Source organism: Myxine glutinosa, chromosome 2, assembly GCF_964187855.1.
Source record: "Myxine glutinosa chromosome 2, kmMyxGlut1.1, whole genome shotgun sequence".
Lineage (NCBI taxonomy): Eukaryota > Metazoa > Chordata > Myxini > Myxiniformes > Myxinidae > Myxine > Myxine glutinosa.
In genome coordinates, this window is record NC_136262.1 from 270520324 (window position 1) to 270540098 (window position 19775).

General features: G+C 40.6%; 1 protein-coding gene across 1 annotated transcript in view; it reads left to right on the plus strand.

Moving 5' to 3' along the window:
* LOC137420547 (uncharacterized) overlaps positions 1-19775 on the plus strand; it is a 106439-nt gene that overhangs the window by 81388 nt on the left and 5276 nt on the right. The window contains exons 8-10 of the mRNA XM_078772720.1: positions 130-310; positions 7632-7695; positions 14204-14303. Of these exons, the coding sequence (XP_078628846.1) occupies positions 130-310; positions 7632-7695; positions 14204-14303 (345 nt within the window). The remainder of the gene's footprint in view (positions 1-129; positions 311-7631; positions 7696-14203; positions 14304-19775) is intronic.

Sequence of the window (19775 nt, forward strand, 5' to 3'; positions counted from 1 at the left end):
AGAAATATCGGACCTAAAATGAAAACCAAGGTGTGTAAACAACATTTTGATGTTTTCTCTGCAAAGCAATTGTCATGGGTAACATGATTGCATTGTTCCACGCTGTAACGGTGACCTCTTTCTTTACAGGAAGCTTTGTGGTTAAATCGACCTTGGTTTTTGTCCCGGTCACGGGAACGTGTGCGGTGTCTTGCGCTTCTACATGCTGAACGTCGGTTGAAAGTGGCTTGGGATGAAGAGCGTCGGCGTTTGTTTGCTCCATGCCATGGATGCAGAGCAAAAATGGCAGAATCTGGCATTTTAGGCCCCGGTACAACATGGCTTCCTTGTGGTTTGAATAAGTCTCACTATCTCCCCTTTGTGAAATGAATGAGTGAAGTTGTGTTCTGGAAATGGGTTTTTTTTTAACATGACCCAAGCCGAAACTGGCCATGAGGGTGGAGTCCGTCCCCCTTGATAAATTTGAGAAGGTCTTTTCAACAATTAAGATATCTAAATAAAGATAGAAGAGATTACATCTAGGGCAAGGCAACAAGTGGCAAGAGAGATTAGAGTGAGGGGTGCTCTATTGAAGGTGAAGACAGATGGCAGGAATTTGGCCGAGATGACACGAGAGGACGTTTTGGCTGTGCAACGAGACAGGGGACCAAACCCCAACGTAGAGGCAGACCAAAGGTGACGAAGAAAGAGTGTGGCAAAAAGAAAGAATGATAGTGTCCCCTGAAAGAGGGGCAAGACCAGTTCAGAAATAGAGACCAGGTGACTGAGGCACAAACGAAGGGGAAAATAATGGAAAAGGCAGATGGTGATGGGCAGAAAGACGAGAGAGCAGCAGCATGAGGGAGAGGAGGATCATGAAGAGCAGCAGAGATTGGAAGAAGAGTTAGCCAATAAAATAGAAGAGATGAAATTGATAAAACTCGGAGAAAGACCAAAACTTTATCGCAAAGAAAAATAATAAATGGACAAAAATCTTAGTGAGGCGAAGCAACCATTCAATTAGAAAAATGATTTTAAAATCATCCACCTTGGAGGAAATCAATGTCATGTGTTTCGCAGTGGCACTACTTATTCAAGAAAAAGCAACAGGCAAACAACACCAGAAGAAGGAAAAAAACCCAAAACTAAAAAAGAGAATCTAAAGAATAAACAACAAACACAAACTCGAAGACCAAAGGCCTCGAGTGCTTGGGTGCTGAAAACAAACTCAAAATAGAAACTGGAACTGCACTCGGTAGAGCGCATACCTCTGCCAGGCTGATCAGTTTATGTTTTGTATCACACTGATAGGCTGGATCTGGATTCGGACCTGAACCAAAATCTAATCGGCATGTTCTTGTCACCTAACCAACTCGTCCACCAAGTTTAGTCATAACTTGTCCACAACTTTTTTAAATATCATGATATATATCGCTATTGGTCCGATCTCTCAATGGTGAAGAATCACTTAAAAATTAAAGAAATTACATTTCACACACATGCACATTATCTTCTGTTTTCGTTTTCAAGGTACACATAATACCTTACGTACTGATGGGTTTTAACCTATATGTGTAGGGCGCCCCTTTATGTGAACTCTTCTCGAGCATTACTTGGTTCCTCCTAAGAACACAAGGGTAGTCCAGCATGCACACGACATTTTTTTGAATGTCCCTTCTTTTCTATTGGGCATTTTCTTCAAGGTATGGAATATGTCCCTTCTTTTCTATTCTTTGCCACACGGCACATACCATATAAACTCAAGAATGCATAAACGGATGTTACTGAAATTTGAAACGTATTACCCGAACGTACAAAGTTTTTACTTCTGAAATTTGCAGCCAATTTCGTCCAGTAGAAGCCGAGAAACATATTTTCAGTCCCCATGTAAAAGCTGCATACAGAGAAACGATCCCTTATATAAAGGGAGGATTGCTTTGCGCCTCCCTTTGATTGCAATTGAGTCCGTTTGTTTGTTTGTCCGCACAAAAGAAATATGATTTTCTATGCAACCGTTGGTTCGATTGAAAGTACATTTTCACCATAGATGCACCTCCTCCTGCAGAATTTTTTTATGATAATGACGTAGGTCATGTGGTATGGGCGCCATCTTGGAAAAACCGAAAAATTTTGCACCTATGTCGCTGAAAGCACTGCATAGAAAAAATTGAGACATGGCTCATTGTAAAGAACTCTCTAAGCACAATAACATATGTTAATGTTATGCCATTGCTGCCTCCATTATGACGTCATACTTCAACAAGTACAAAACTTCATCTGATCAAGATGAAATTTCTTGAGCGTCATCCAGGGACAAATTGGTTGAGAAAAAAAAAATGATGAGATCTTCGGTCACGTAGTTCGGCCACCATATTTGTTTTAACACAAAATCATAAAAACCACTAAAAACACATCCTGGCGAGGGTCTGCAAACTCTGATCTTGTTTTCTTCTGAAATTTGCAGCCGATTTCTTCCAGTAGAAGCCAAGAAACATTTTCAGTCCATGTGTTAAATTTGCAAAAGAGAACCGGTCCCATATATCAATGGAGTAGTGCTTTGCGCCTCCCTTGCCAACATGTCCACCAACAACATTCAACGATACGTCACAAAATCTTCCAGGGTGATAGCCTTCTGCCCCTCTTGTTTTTCCTGGCCATGGACCCATGGTCTTGGAACAGATGTGCTATTTCCTATACTGGTGAAAGTAACTGCACCGATACCTAACTCCCTTAATAAAACCCGATGTAAAACTTTTTACAAACCAACACAAAATCATTAGCTGCTTTATATGTCAGACCTATGAGATACTTATCATGCAAATGCAGCATATCATTATGAACATCAAGCATATTCAACAATGGTTTTGACCAATCCTGAGAAAACGTGCCTCGATTACTAATCGTATTGTCCAAAATTTGCACAACCCTATCATACTAAAACGTATTGTCCATGTCGTATTGTCCATGTACTAAAACCATTTACAGATAACCTTAAGTTTGTACAAACAAATCAGAGCAATGCCCAACAATAGAAGATCTAATACAACTACATGGCCGAGCGATATATTTGAAAGATCTTTTTCCTATATTTGGCTCCCATTTTCACGAGGTCCCTGATATCACTGTTGCTCATAATATTCAAATCCCCAGTAATCACATGCCCACGTGGATCGTACAAGAAGGTGAAGAGGAACATCACATGCAGTTGCTAAAATATTCCTAACTGTATCTATACCAAGTTAAGAAATTTACCATAATTTAATAAGGATTGGTTTTGGTGAAAGTGAAATACACTTTCTATGGGGTTCGTATCCGAACTTTTTCTGGCAACAACGCTTCTACATTAGAATCCCTAAAATTTGAATGCACCTGAAGCTTATCCACCTGCTTGCTAGAAAACTCACAAATCAAGAACTAACACTAACTAACTAACTAACTCACTACTAACATCACTTTTGGAAGGAGACCTATTTATAAGAATCCTTCTCCAAAAAGATCCGAAAGACTTGACCTTGTTTAAGCACATGCTCGTCTTATTTAGTAATACTTAGGGCCCCTTCAGTTGTCGTGTGTCAGTCTCTGTTTCACTTCCCCGGTCATGTCACAATTTTGATGTTGCGTATTTTGATTGGTCCAACATTTGTTTTTAGTTAAAAAAAAACAACAAAAAAAAACATTCACACATTAGCGTCTGAGGCCCTCACTATCTTTTTCCCTCATTACTCTTGACATAGAATAGGAGGAAAAAGTCGACAAAGTCTCTTAAAATACCAAATTTGAATAGGAAATGCAGCCATATTTGAAATGCAACGTTGTTTGTACGTACTTTCTTACCATCATAGCATTGGGTGTGTATGCTCATGGGGTTGGCCGACAACACCCAAGTTAAATTTTTAATTTCTCACATCGATCTGAGTTATTTTCTGAGGGTTGGCGTCAGGAAGGGCGTCCGGCCATAAAAACATTGCCTCAAAAAGAGAACCATGACAATTACAACGACATGTCGGCAGGATACAGCCCGAAGTGGAGATCGGTTTCTGAGGTTTGGGACATGGAATGTAGGGACAATGACAGGTAGATCAGGAGAAGTGGTGGAAGTATTGGTCAGAAGAAGAGTGGACATATGTTGTGTGCAAGAGACGAGATGGAAGGGAAGTGGTGTGAGAATGGTGAAGGGTAGGCAGGGACAGAAATACAAGTTTGTGTGGCAAGGGTGCCTGGAGGGCGTGAATGGTGTTGGTGTCCTGTTTTCTGAGGAGTTTGTCGACAGTGTGGTGAGTGTGACTAGAGTGAGTGATAGGTTGATGATGGTGAAAATGATGATTGGAAAGCTCTTGGTGAACGTCATCTCGGGATATGCTCCGCAGGTTGGTCGAAGCGATGAAGAGAAGGACAAGTACTGGTGTGCGATAGAGAAGCTGATGGAAAATGTGAAAGATGAGGAAGTTGTTGTGGTAGGAGGAGACCTAAATGGACATGTGGGAAGGAGTATGGATGGTTTTGACGGAGTTCATGGGGGTTACGGATATGGTGTGAGAAATGGAGAAGGTGAAAGGATTTTGGAGTTTGCTGATGGAGCTGATTTGTTGATTTGTAATACTCCGTTCCAGAAAGAGGATAATAAGCTTGTTACATACACGTCAGGTGGGTCGACGACAACCGTTGACTACCTGATGGTGCGTAGGCGAGATAGGGGGCACCTCCGGGACACAAAGGTGATCCCGGGGGAGGAGGCTGTTTCACAGCACCACTTGGTTGTCTGCGACGTAAGGGTGAAAGGTGCGAGGAGAGCTCGGCGGGTGAAGTACCAACCGAGAAAGAAAGTGTGGAGGTTGAAAGAGGTGACAGTAAGGGAGGCATTAAAAGAGAGGCTGAGTAGGGTCGAGGATGATGTGGTTGAGCTTGAAAGTGGTTGGATGTCAATGAAAGCTAGTCTGTTGGGAGCCGTTGGTGAGGTATGTGGATGGACAAAAGGACCACCGAGGCACTCGGAAACATCGTGGTGGGATGATAAAGTTGGAAAGAGGATTGACGAGAAGAGGAAGAAGTTCAAGGAGTGGCAGAAGGTGAAGGGTACGGGAGCAGAAACAGCAGAGCATGAAAGTTATAAGGCAGCCAGGAAGGCTGCAAAGAAAGAGGTAGCAAAGGCGCAGGAGGCATGTAGGAAAATGTTCGGAGAACGCTTGGATTCGGAAGAGGGTCAGAAATCAGTATTCAGGATTGCAAAGCAGATAGTGAAAGAGAGGTGTGATGTGATGGGGGTGAGTTGCTTGAAGGATGAAGTGGGACAAATCGTTGTCGACCCAGATGGAATTAAAGGAAGATGGAAAAGATATATGGAAATGCTGTTGAATACAGAGAATGAATGGGATGGCAACATAGAGAGTAACCCAGTTTTAGGACCGGCAGAGAAGATAACTGAGAAGGAAGTTGAGGAAGCGATAAAAGCAATGAAGGGGAGAAAAGTGGGAGGGCCGACGGGAGTTGTGGGAGATATGTTGAAGGCAGCAGGAAGTTGGGGTGTGAAGAGAATGACAGAGATCTGTAATCTGGTGGTGAAAGGAGGCCGCATTCCAGTGGATTGGGAACTGAGTACCCCCGTCCCTCTATACAATGGCAAAGGTGACCCTCTGGAGTGTGGCTCGTACCGAGCGATAAAGTTATTGGAGCATGGAATGAAGGTATTGGAAAGGGTGTTGGAGAGGAGGATAAGGAAGAAAGTGAAGATCGACGAAATGCAGTTTGGATTCATGCCAGGAAGAGGAACGACAGACGTGCTTTTCATTGTGAGGCAGTTGCAGGAGAAGTACATGGAGAAGAGGAAGAAGTTGTTTCTTGGGTTTGTTGATCTGGAGAAAGCATTCGATCAGGTTCCACGCAAAGTATTGACATGGGCATTGAGGAAGTTAGGAGTGGAGGAATGGTTGATCAGAGTAGTGATGGCAATGTACAAAAGAGCGCGCACAGCTGTAAGGACGAAGGACGGGAACAGTGGTGAGTTTGAGGTGAAGGTGGGAGTGCATCAGGGGTCGGTACTAAGTCCACAACTATTTGTAGCTGTGATGGAGGTGCTGGCTCAGAACGTAAAGGAGGGTTTACCGTGGGAGTTGTTGTTTGCAGATGATCTGGTGTTGATTGCGGAAAGTATGGATGGACTGAAGGAAAAGATGAACACGTGGAAGGAATGTATGGAGACAAAAGGTCTGAAGGTGAATATCGGAAAGACGAAGGTGATGGCAAGTGGTAAAGCATGTGGTGAGGTGGAAAGAACTGGGAAGTGGCCCTGTGCTGTGTGTAGGAAGGGTGTCGGAGTGAACTCCATTCAGTGTACAATGTGCGCTGAGTGGGTTCATCAAAAATGTAGTGGTCTGGGAGGGTCATTAACCAGTGTGGCAGCTACATTCAAATGTAAGGTGTGCACAGAGGGAGCTGCAGATGGAGGAAATGTTGAGTTGGATCTTGGAGACGGCGTGAAGCTGGAAGGTGTGAAAACATTTTGCTACCTCGGAGACATGCTGAATGGAGAAGGTGGATCAGACTCGGCAACGGTTGCTCGAGTGAGATGTGCATGGAAGAAGTTTCGGGAATTGAGTGGCGTGCTGATGATGAGGGGAGTGTCGTTGAAGCTGAAGGGAAAGGTGTATGCTGCATGTGTGAGAAGTGTTGTGATTTATGGGAGCGAGACATGGGTAATGAACGTAGAGCAGCAACGAAGGTTGGAAAGGGTGGAAATGCGAATGGTTCGACGGATGTGCGGAGTATCGTTGAGAGAGAGGAAGACAAATGATGAATTGCGAAAGATGATGGGAATAGAGCCTGTGATTGATGCTGTGAAGAGGAACAGGTTGAGATGGTTTGGTCATGTGTTGAGGAAGGATGAAAGTGACTGGTTGAGAAGAGTGATGGAAATGAATGTAGAAGGAAGTAGAAGACGGGGAAGACCGAGAAAGACTTGGCTAAAGATGGTGGAAGAAGAAATGCGGGCAAGGGGGTTAACAAGGAGAGATGCAGAAAATAGGGCAAAATGGAGAAGATTGTCATGGGGACCGCAAGGCTAACCCCCGCTCTAGCAGGGAAAATGGCCCTTAAAATGCATGTTGTTGTTGTTGTTGTTGATCTGAGTTCTTTTCCACAATGATCAAAGGGTCACGGTGCAGCTCGTACAGATAGCACTTGCAAGAATAATACACTTGCAAGAAGAAGAATACTTCCTCCCTTTTGAAATACCAACTTCTTTCCTGGAAGTCCTTGCAGTGTCAATGTGTTTCAAACTTCTCCCACCTCCCCCCGCCCCCCCCCCCCCCATGCCCCTTCCGCCCCACAGATGTCCCTGCTATCAAATGTTGTGTTTGTGCTTTCCCATCTCTCCCCATTTTGTCTACCGCTGCCCTTATTATATGTTTTGTGTGTCTTTGATTTTTTTTGTGTGATAAATGTTAGCTCTTTCACGAGCCTCGATCCTGTATCGAAAAAAAATACCAAAAAAAATAAAATAAATTGGTAGATCATTGCAATAACCCATAAGGTGAATCTGTTCTTGGGTTCCTTTGTTTTTGACCATGTGTTGCTGGCTGTGTTTGTAACCTGACATGTTAAATACGTTATCTATCTTCATAATTCTGAAGCTCGTGTTATCATTTGTTTTTGAACAGGAAGAACGACTGTGCCTCAGAAGAGAAAAATTTCGAGAAAGGAGGCAATTTTCAGATCAAGGCTGTGAGTTTGCTACTTCCTGTGTTTAAATAATGTCCCTTTTATTTGTTTCCCTTCACAATAGTTAGGCAGTTAAGAGGAAGCATCGTTCATTTTTTCAGGAAAGCACCAAATTTGGCACAGATGTAGTATGGACCTATACAATTGTTTTCCTGAGGGGCGCCCAAAAATTCAGAAAATTCAAAAAATCCAAAAAAATGTCCTGGATGCCGTGAAAAAGGGGAGAAAACGGGTATTGATTCGAACTGTAGATTCTGATATTGTGGTCTTGGCAATAGCACAGTACTTTACCGACCAGTCACACCGTGTGGAGGAACTCTGGATTGCCATTGGCACTGGTAAAAGCTACCGCTACCTTGCCATCCATAAAATTGCCACCGGCCTTGGCCGCAGGAAGTCCGAGTCTTTGCCATTATTTCATGCCTTCACTGGCTGCGGCACAGTGTCATTTTTTGCCCAAATTGGGAAAAAGACAGCCTGGAAGGCTTGGGAGGCATGCCCCAGCATCACGCAGACCTTTCATGCTCTCGCGTATAGGCCATCTGTGGACGCTATTACTATGGAACTACAGAGCATAGAAAGATATGTTGCCATCCTCTATAACCAGACTACCGAGATAAAGACAGTGAATGACATGCGCCGACACTTGTTCACGAAGAAGGCAAGAACAATTGATCACATTCCCCCAACAGCAGACGCCTTCGAACAACACCTAAAACGTGCATGTTTTCAGGCTGGACACGTATGGAGTCAGGCACTTGTGACCTACCCAGAACTTCCATCATCAGCTGATTGGAGCTTGATGAAAACAGGGACTTCTTGGACACCAATTTGGACCACAATACCACTGATACAGGAGGCATGTTCAGAGCTTACAAGCTGCCATTGTAAGTCGGCCTGTAAAGGCAACTGGAAATGCTCCAGGGCAAATCTGCCCTGCACATCACTGTGTGACTGCGATGGACAGTGCTTGTAGTACTACGCGTCTGTGCGAGAGCCTCCACCTTTCAAGTGCCCACAATATTTTAAGTTAAAACTGCAACTGTGTGTAACTTTGATTAATGAATACCATTCCATTGTTATCAGAGACCAATAAAACAATGTGTATCACTTGGAATTGAAATTTTACCGAAAATACTATGAGAGATTCAAGGAAAATTGAAACACCATGGCGGCCATCTTGAAATTAAAGATGATGGATGCAAATCTTTATGCAATTGATCCCATTGGATTCAGAGACCATGAAAACATGGGGTAAGACACTGGAACTGTGGTGTTATCGCTCATAGTATAGCAGTTATTGAGGGAAATAGGTCACAGAGGGCGGTCATGTTGAAATTCAATATGGCGGCCACCAGGCTGTCTGAATTTTTGGGCGCCCCTCAGGAAAACAATTGTATCGGTCCATACTACATCTGTGCCAAATTTGGTGCTTTCCTGAAAAAATGAACGATACGCCCTATTTTTCGGTCTTAACTGCTATTCTTCGGTAACTAAGTACAAGGGGAATCAATTTGGGAAACTATTGTCTGATATCCAATCGTTTATTGCCCCCCAAACATTAGATCCCTACTCATCCCTTACCAACAGATTGAGCTGAAACCCGATACAGCGTTTCTACTCTGGTGCGCACCATCACTCATGTTACGATTTTTCAATTGCAGATCAGCGGAGCTCCCAGGGGGTTAGTCAGGTTCACTATGTTAACAAATATAGTTTCGTTCAAAATTTTGGGAGATTAGCAAACCTGTACATTTTTGGAATCGGAGCATGGAGAATCCGAAAATCAATGTTGGCATTTGCAGAGACACCTGCATGGCCGCCAAAATGGCCGCCATAAAATACATATTTTGCGCTATCTCGGCTTCTATTCAACCGAGAAACTTAATTAAATATGCTAATCCTATCTTTTCTGGGTCAAGGAATCCAGTAAAGGCCTCAAAATAGTGCTCAGGATTATAGAAAAGCAACAAACGAAGGTAATTGAAAACCATTGTCTTTATATTTGTGATATAACTGTATTACATAATACATGATATTGCAAGTCCTTTGAAGTTATAGGTATGGGTTTATAAAGCAAGAACGCAGCCTTGCTAGTATCAGATTGAACTATAAGTCCTATACACAGGATCTACTAGGTCTATACCGTTCAGGAATACGCTTTTACAGATCTTCATCACTGTCCTGAGGGTCATTTTCGCAAAGGTGTCTACGCAAATGCCAACATTAATTTTTGGATTCCTCATGCTCTGAATATTCCAAAAATGTATAGTTTTGCTAATCTCCAAAAATTTTGAACGAAAAAACATAGTGAACCTGACTAGGTTCCCCCAAATCAGCAGAGGTCTGAACTACAACCTCAAGAGATGATTGTCAGCCCACTTGGGGGCTATGTATTCAAACAGTCGTGACTGCTGTTTAACACGAAAATGTAAGGGAGGAAACCCGACGTCCTTGAGACATTATATGCTGATCGCGTCCCCCACAGACTAACAGACCAAAGCCGAGATCTACCTGAATCTATATACTCAGGTTGGGAGGGGAGGAGGAGGGATGGAAAACGAGTTAACCTTGCGAAGGAAAATTACAATTGGATTACAAAAAAAAAAAAGTCCTATTTTTGTCTGCAAAGAAGAGTGACCAAAATGGATAGGAGAGTGCAGAGTGTCTGAACAGCCAAATATCAAGGTGGAGGGGAACAATGAGGACATTTGGATGAAGAATGTGTGACGGGGAGTCCCCTGGACACAAGCTCAAGCACTACGCCTGAAAGACCAGGAACTAAATGTAGTGAAAGTGAAAAACAAGAACTAAATGTAGTGTCCTGGCAGAAAATGTCCTGGCATTTCACTCAGGCGGACTGGCACGGTCTGCAAGCAGCCATCAATCATCTGGACTGGTCTCCCATCTCTACTGCCCCTGACATCAATTCTTCCTGGGAATTCTTCCAAAGCAAACTGCTCTCTCTCATGCACAGATTTATCCCATCTCGTCTTCAGTTGTCTTACCCTTCCTCCCGTCCATGGTACACTGAGTCTTGTGGTGAGGCAGTTGCCCTGAAACAACTTGCCTTTGCCTGCCTCTTGGAAGGCAAATCCAACTGAAGGCAATCTCAATTCCTTTCACCAAGCTCGGAAAAAGTGTGTGTCTACCCTCAGGAGTGCCAGGAAGCACTATCTCTCCACACTCGAGAATGAACTCTCAAACCTGTCTCCTTCCTCCAAATCCTGGTGGCGTCTGGTCAAATCCGTTTCTGGTGTTTGTTCCCCTGCAATCCCCTCCCTTACCTCAAATGGCGACACAGTTGACACCGCACGTGACAAAGCCGAATGCCTCAACTCTGTGTTTGCCTCAAAATCTTGTGTCCCAAACCCATCTCTCTCTGTTCCCACCTTACCCAGTCGAACCCAACTGCTCCTGGACTCTGTGTCCTTCTCTCCTGACAAGGTGGAGAAGTTTTTGTCAAACCTCGACTCTGATTCTGCAACTGGACCAGACGGCATCAGCCCACGGGTCCTAAAATCCTGCTCTGCCGCTCTATCTCACCCTCTCTCTGTACTTTTCACCCTCTCTTTTGCTCAAGGTCATCTGCTGGCATCTTGGAAATCAGCAAACATTACCGCTTTACACAAAAAGGTGCAAAAAGAGATCCTTGCAACTACAGACCAATTAGCCTGCTCCCAAATTATCAGCAAAGTCATGGTATCCATCATTGCTTCGGATATCAAATCCTTCCTCTTCTCCAATGGCTTGATCTCCGATCATCAATTTGGATTCAGACCAGGTCACTCTACTCTGGACATGCTGCTTCTGCTGTCTCAACAATGGATGGAGGTCCTCAATGCCAAACAGGAAATCAGAGCTGTCTCCCTTGACATATCATGTGCCTTCGATACGGTCTGGCACCCAGCTCTGCTAACCAAACTCTCCTCCTATGGTATCCATGGAAATCTCCTCGCATGGCTTGCGGACTTCCTCTCTGGTCATAGTCAACGTGTGGCCCTGTATGGATTTCTCTCATCTCCCCTTCCTGTTCTGGCTGGAGTTCCCCAAGGTAGTGTTCTGGGCCCTGTGCTATTTCTGGTCTTCATCAATGATCTCTCCGACTCTCTGGAAAATCCTCTCTATCTCTTTGCTGATGACTCCACTCTCTGCCGCTCCATTCCTCATCCCTCAGATCAGCAGTCTGCAGCCTCCTCACTCTCTGCAGACCTGGACAAAATCACAGACTTGTCAAACAAGTGGAACATGTCTTTCAATCCTGACAAATCTCACACTCTTACTATGTCTCTCCGAAAAGACGGACTGGAAAACCCTCCCATCCACTTTCTCAACAATCCTCTCCAAGAAGTTCTGTCGCTCAAGCTTTTGGGTCTCACTATCTGCCATGATCTTTCCTGGGAAAACCACATTTCCAAGCTGGCCTTCAAAGCCAGTCGCCGACTGGGCATCCTCCGTCGTGCGAAGTCCTTCCTTGGCACACCTGAGCTCATCACATACAAGGCTTTCATCCGCAGCTCAATGGAATACTGCTCTCCCCTCTGGGCTGGTGCTCCTGCCTCACACCTAGCTCGGCTTCACGCTGTTGAAACCAAAGCTTTCAGAATCATTGGAATCTCCTGCGATGAAGCTAACTCCTAGGGCCTTTCAATCACTCACCGCAGGCAGGTTGGTGGTCTTTCTGTCTTCTACCGACTCCTCTCCGGCCTTGCTCCCCCAGCTCTCTCTGTGCTCTGTCCCCCAAATATTTCTACAGGTCGCACAAGATCTGCCTGCAACCCTCTTTTGGTTAAACTGCCAAAATCTAGGCTCTCTGCTCACCTTCAGTCTTTCATTCCCTTTTTCTCCCGCCTCTGGAACAAACTCCTCCACTCCCTTCAATCCCACTCCTCTCTCCAGGTCTTTAAAACAGCTGTTCACCACCATCTCTTATCTTCCCCCATCCAAAACCTTAATCTTTTCTGCCCCCACTAATTTTCACCCCAGATACACTTTTTTGAAATTCCAACTTCTTTCCTGGAAGTCCTTGCAGTCTCCATATGTTTCATCCCTCTCCCACCTCCCCCCAAGCCCTCTCCCTCCCACAGCTCTCTCGATGTCCTTGCTCTCAAATGTTGTGTTTGTGTCCTTCCCCCTCTCTGCCCATCTTGTCTACCGCTCCCCTTATTTTGTGTTTTGTGTGTCGGTTTGACTTTTTGTGTGATAGCTCTTTCAATTAGCTCTTTTAGCTCTTTCTTACAGTTACAGAAAGGTACAGACAGAAAGTTAGCTCTTACAGAAAGTTAGCTCTTTCACGAGCCTCGATCTTGTATACAAAAAAAATAAAAAAATAGCAATGGAACAAATAAATGGAAATATCGATGTGAGGGAGAGGAGAGAAAACACAATAATCTCCAAAGGAGGGTGTAGGCTTGGGGAGGGTTGATGAGGGTTGATGAGGGTAGAAAAGGTCATGTTTATGGATGGGGAATGGTAAAGAGTTCGGGTTATAGGGTTGTTTGTACTATAAATAATGGACATGCCGACTCCAATAACCGACGTGTCAGTCATCTTACTATAATTCACCAAATGTCCGTCTGTCTGTCTCTCTGTCCATTCCCAGGTATCGCAAAAACGGCTGAACCGATCGCAAGGATATTTTGGGTGGGTAATCCTGGGACCCCCTGGAGTAAAATAGGCTATATTGTTTTTCCAATTTTCCATTTTTTCCAAACACGATGGAATAACATTTCCCGATATGAACAGTGATGTGGCTTTTATTGAAATTCTACAAATACTGTTTCGATTTTGATGAGAATTACGAACCTGCAGCGAATCCGGATGTAGACAGATGACGGCAATGCGCTGGTTTGATAATATCCCAATACAACCGTCGTTCAATCGTTAAACGTTAATCGTGTTAATCGTTTTGTTAAAGTATCAATTGATGATTGGAATTGAGTGAATACAATTACGATTTTGAATTCGTAATTGTGTTTGCCCAACCATGCGGAACTTCACATCAGGATTTACATATTTGTTTCTGTCACGAATGTTGTTAAAAGTTTATTTTTTATATTCATGTTATTTAATTTGTGATTGGAGTTTTGCTGTTTGGAATGAAAAAGAGATATCGAGTTCAAGTGAATGACGGAATGCCGTGATGGTTTCTACTTTCTAAACGTGAATTCGCGGATCGCCATATGCAGATTCGCCATTGACTGGGTATGGAACAAATATACCCGTTTGTTTGCCAACGTTTTTCATGTAAGTCTTTCACGAACTTGCTGTCCATGACTGACGTGCGACTGAAGGTGCTACAGGAATGTGGAATTTATTGGTTTCATGCTTTAGCATTCTTTAGCCGTTTCTGCATTGCTTTAGCCGTTTCTGCATTGTCTGTTTGCTTCTGGCCTCCCACCCGTGCGTAGCACAGGTACCTCCCTAGTGTAAAAAATGAGGCTTCATTTAAGAGCAGTAAATTTAAGAAAAGAATAATTGCACATCCTGGATTTTTTATTTTAATTTTCAGGCTGTATGAGCAGCTGCCAGAAATAGTGAGGAAGAAGAAGAAGCATGAACAGGAAGAGATGTCGAGGCTTTATAGACTGAAAGCCATGCAATTCACAAAGGTAAACATCTCAACTACTCTGGAGAGTAATTTTGTTAATCTCTTGATTTTCTTCACTGATACACTTATCTACAACACTACATTTATCCACTGCACTACATTTATTTATTACACCACTGATACTTATCTATTACACTACATTTATCTACTATACATTTAGCTGCTACACTATATTTATCTACTACACCACATTTATTTATTACACTACATTTATCTACTATACTACATTTATCTGCTACACTATATTTATCTACTACACCACATTTATTTATTACACTACTGATACTTATCTATTACACTACATTTATCTACTACGTGACATTTATCTACGACACTATATTTATCTACGACACCACATTTATTTATTACACTGCTGATACTTATCTATTACACTACATTTATCGACTACATGACATTTATCTACTACACTATATTTATCTACTACACCACATTTATTTATTACACTACATTTATCCACTACACTACATTTATCTGTTACACTACATTTATCCACTACACTACATTGATCTGTTACACTACATTTATCCACTACACTACATTTATCTATTACAATACATTTATCCACTACACTACATTTATCTATTACACTACATTTATCTATTACACTACATTTATCCACGACACTACATTTATCTATTACACTACATTTATCCACGACACTACATTTATCCACAACACTACATTTATGCACTGCACTACATTTATCTATTACACTACATTTATCAACTATACATTTAGCTGCTCCACTATATTTATCGACGACACCACATTTATTTATTACACTACTGATACTTATCTATTACACTACATTTATCGACTACATGACATTTATCTACTACACTATATTTATCTACTACATCACATTTATTTATTACACAACTGATACTTATCTATTACACTACATTTATCTACTACATGACATTTATCTACTACACTATATTTATCTACTACATCACATTTATTTATTACACAACTGATACTTATCTATTACACTACATTTAACTACTACACTACATTTATCTATTACACTACATTTATCCATGACACTACATTTATCCACTACACTACATTTATCCACTACACTACATTTATCCACTACACTACATTTATCTACTACACTACATTTATCAACTATACATTTAGCTGCTACACTATATTTATCTACTATACCACATTTATTTATTACACCACTGATACTTATCTATTACACTCCATTTATCTGCTACATGACATTTATCTACTACACTATATTTATCTACTACATCACATTTATTTATTACACAACTGATACTTATCTATTACATGACATTTATCTCCTACACTATATTTATCTACTACACCACATTTATTTATTACACAACTGATACTTATCTATTACACTACATTTATCTACTACACTACATTTTTCTACTGCACTACATTCATCCACTACACTACATTTATCTATTACACTACATTTATCGATTTCACTACATTTATCTCATACACTATATTTATCGATTACACGACATTTATCCACTTCACTACATTTATCTGTTACACTACATTTATCCACAACATGACATTTATCTATTACACTACATTTATTTATTCATTACACGACTGATACTTATATATTACACTACATTTATCTACTACACTATATTTATTTACTACACCACATTTATTTATTACACAACTGATACTTATCTATTACACTACATTTATCTACTACACTACATTTATCTATTACACTACATTTATCTATTACACTACATTTATCAATTACACTACATTTATCCACTACACTACATTTATCCACAACACTACATTTATCAATTACACTACATTTATCGATTTCACTACATTTATCTAATACACTATATTTATCTATTACACTACATTTATCCACGACACTACATTTATCTATTACACTACATTTATCCACTACACTACATTTATCTATGACACTATATTTATTTACTACACCACATTTATTTATTACACAACTGATACTTATCTATTACACTACATTTATATACTACACTACATTTATCTACTGCACTACATTTATCCACTACACTACATTTATCTATTACACTACATTTATCGATTTCACTACATTTATCTAATGCACTATATTTATCTATTACACTACATTTATCCACTACACTACATTTATCTGTTACACTACATTTATCCACTACACTACATTTATCTAATACACTACATTTATCTATTACACTACATTTATCCACTACACTGCATTTATCCACTACACTACATTTATCTATTACACTACATTTATCGATTTCACTACATTTATCTAATACACTATATTTATCTATTACACTACATTTATGCACTACACTACATTTATCTATTACACTACATTTATCCACGACACTACATTTATCCACTACACTACATTTAGCTACTGCAATACATTTATCTACTACACAACATTTATCAACTACACTACATTTATCTACTGCACTACATTTATCTACTACACAACATTTATCAACTGCACTACATTTAGCTACTGCACTACATTTAGCTACTGCACTACATTTATCTACTACACCACATTTATCTACTACACAACATTTATCTACAACACAACATTTATCGACAACACAACATTTATCGACAACACAACATTTATCTACTACACAACATTTATCTACTACACAACATTTAGCTACCACACAATATTTATCTACTACACAACATTTATCTACTACACAACATTTATCTACTACACTACATTTATGTACTACACAACATTTATCTATTACACAACATTTACGTACCACACAATATTTATCTACTAAACAACATTTAGCTAGGACACGACATTTATTTATTACACGACTGATACTTATCTATTACGCTACATTTAACTACTACACTACATTTATCTATTACACTACATTTATCCATGACACTACATTTATCCACTACACTACATTTATCCACTACACTACATTTATCCACTACACTACATTTATCCACTACACTACATTTATCTACTACACTACATTTATCAACTATACATTTAGCTGCTACACTATATTTATCTACTATACCACATTTATTTATTACACCACTGATACTTATCTATTACACTCCATTTATCTGCTACATGACATTTATCTACTACACTATATTTATCTACTACATCACATTTATTTATTACACAACTGATACTTATCTATTACACTACATTTATCTACTACACTACATTTTTCTACTGCACTACATTCATCCACTACACTACATTTATCTATTACACTACATTTATCGATTTCACTACATTTATCTCATACACTATATTTATCGATTACACGACATTTATCCACTTCACTACATTTATCTGTTACACTACATTTATCCACAACATGACATTTATCTATTGCACTACATTTATTTATTCATTACACGACTGATACTTATATATTACACTACATTTATCTACTACACTATATTTATTTACTACACCACATTTATTTATTACACAACTGATACTTATCTATTACACTACATTTATCTACTACACTACATTTAACTACTGCACTACATTTATCCACTACACTACATTTATCTATTACACTACATTTATCGATTTCACTACATTTATCTGATACACTATATTTATCTATTACACTACATTTACCCACTACACTACATTTATCTATAACACTACATTTATCCACTACACTACATTTATCTAATACACTACATTTATCTATTACACTACATTTATCTATTACACTACATTTATCCACTACACTACATTTATCCACAACACTACATTTATCAATTACACTACATTTATCGATTTCACTACATTTATCTAATACACTATATTTATCTATTACACTACATTTATCTACTACACTACATTTATCTACTACACAACATTTATCTACTACACAACATTTATCTACTACACAACATTTATCTACTACACTACATTTATTTATTACACGACCGATACTTATCTATTACACAACATTTACCTACTACACTACATTTATCTACTACACTACTGATACTTATCTATTACACTACACTATACATATATGACACTGATTTTCACTGATACTGTACAGGGTGATCACATGAAACATTTCCACCTTTGAATGCTGAACGAAAATACATATTGTGATGGGATTTGCTTTATTGAAAAGAGTATGTTCACTCATTGTCATTTGTCCACTTTGACGTGAGAATTTCCAGCTTCGTTTCCTGGAGGATATCGAGGTGATCTCCCAGGTCTTGCCAGGTTCACTCGAGCAAACTTCTGTCAACATAGCAACAGCATGATCTTGTGCCACAACTGCTGCACTGTGTTCACCTTCCTGTAGTACATAACGCCCTTGGCGTATCCCCACAAGAAGAAGTCCGGTGAGGTTATGTCAGGAGAGCGGGGTTACCTTGGGATTGGACTTCTCCTGCCGATCCAGTGACCTGGAAATGTTGCATCAAGGTAATCTCGAAGCTCCTTCTCCAACATGGAGGAGAGCAAAATCCTGCTGGAAAATCACTTGCTGGAGGTTAGCACCTGAAGGACAACATGATTGTGCAATATCTTGAGGTAATTGTTTTTGTTGATGGTTCATCAAAGAAAAAAAAAGGGTCACGTTCACCTTCGGCCTTTTACGTTCCATCTCTCGAGCAACATGGGCATTTTTGGAGACCCAGATCCGGTTGAGGCGATTGACGTGTCCTGAGACATGTAAGTTAGCCTCGTCGGTGAATATGATGTAGGTTAGGATCTACTGTCCACACGCAGCCGTTTCATCATGTTCATGGCGAATGGGTAGCATCTCGGATGATCGTTGAGCTCGGTTGTCTGTACAAGTTGAATCTTGTATGAATGCACCTCAAGTGCAGGTGTAGCACCTTGTGCACCGGTGATCGTGGCATCTGCAATGTCTGGACAGACTTGTGTGTGGTTTTGAGGAAGAGTCAAAAATGATTTCCGGATCCGTTCCGCACCTTCAGCACTTGTGTTTGCTCGGACCCTGTAGCTGCCATAGGACATTAAACTTCTGAACTCCATGAACTTCTTACAGCAAGTCGAAGTGTATAATTGAAAAACTCCACTTGCATGTTACTAGAGCTGATGTTTCGGTGAGAATCCACGTGTCTTGTTCACGGCAGATGTTGAAGTGAAGAAGAAGCTTGAAAATCGTCATGTGACAACCATTGGTGGGGTGAATTGGTCTTTTGGCAAATTCAGGTGTCCCCTGATGATTGCAGACGATGTGGGACAGATGTCATCGCCTTGTCCCACATGTGTAACAGATTACACTTGTTGTGGCTGCTTTTCGGACACCTTTCTTAGTGAGACTCAGACTCAGCGAGACTCACTCAGTTCAGATCCAGGTTTATTCAGATATTGCGGAGAGGGAATCCAACACTATTACAGTTATACTTACACAAATTACAAACCGAATACGAC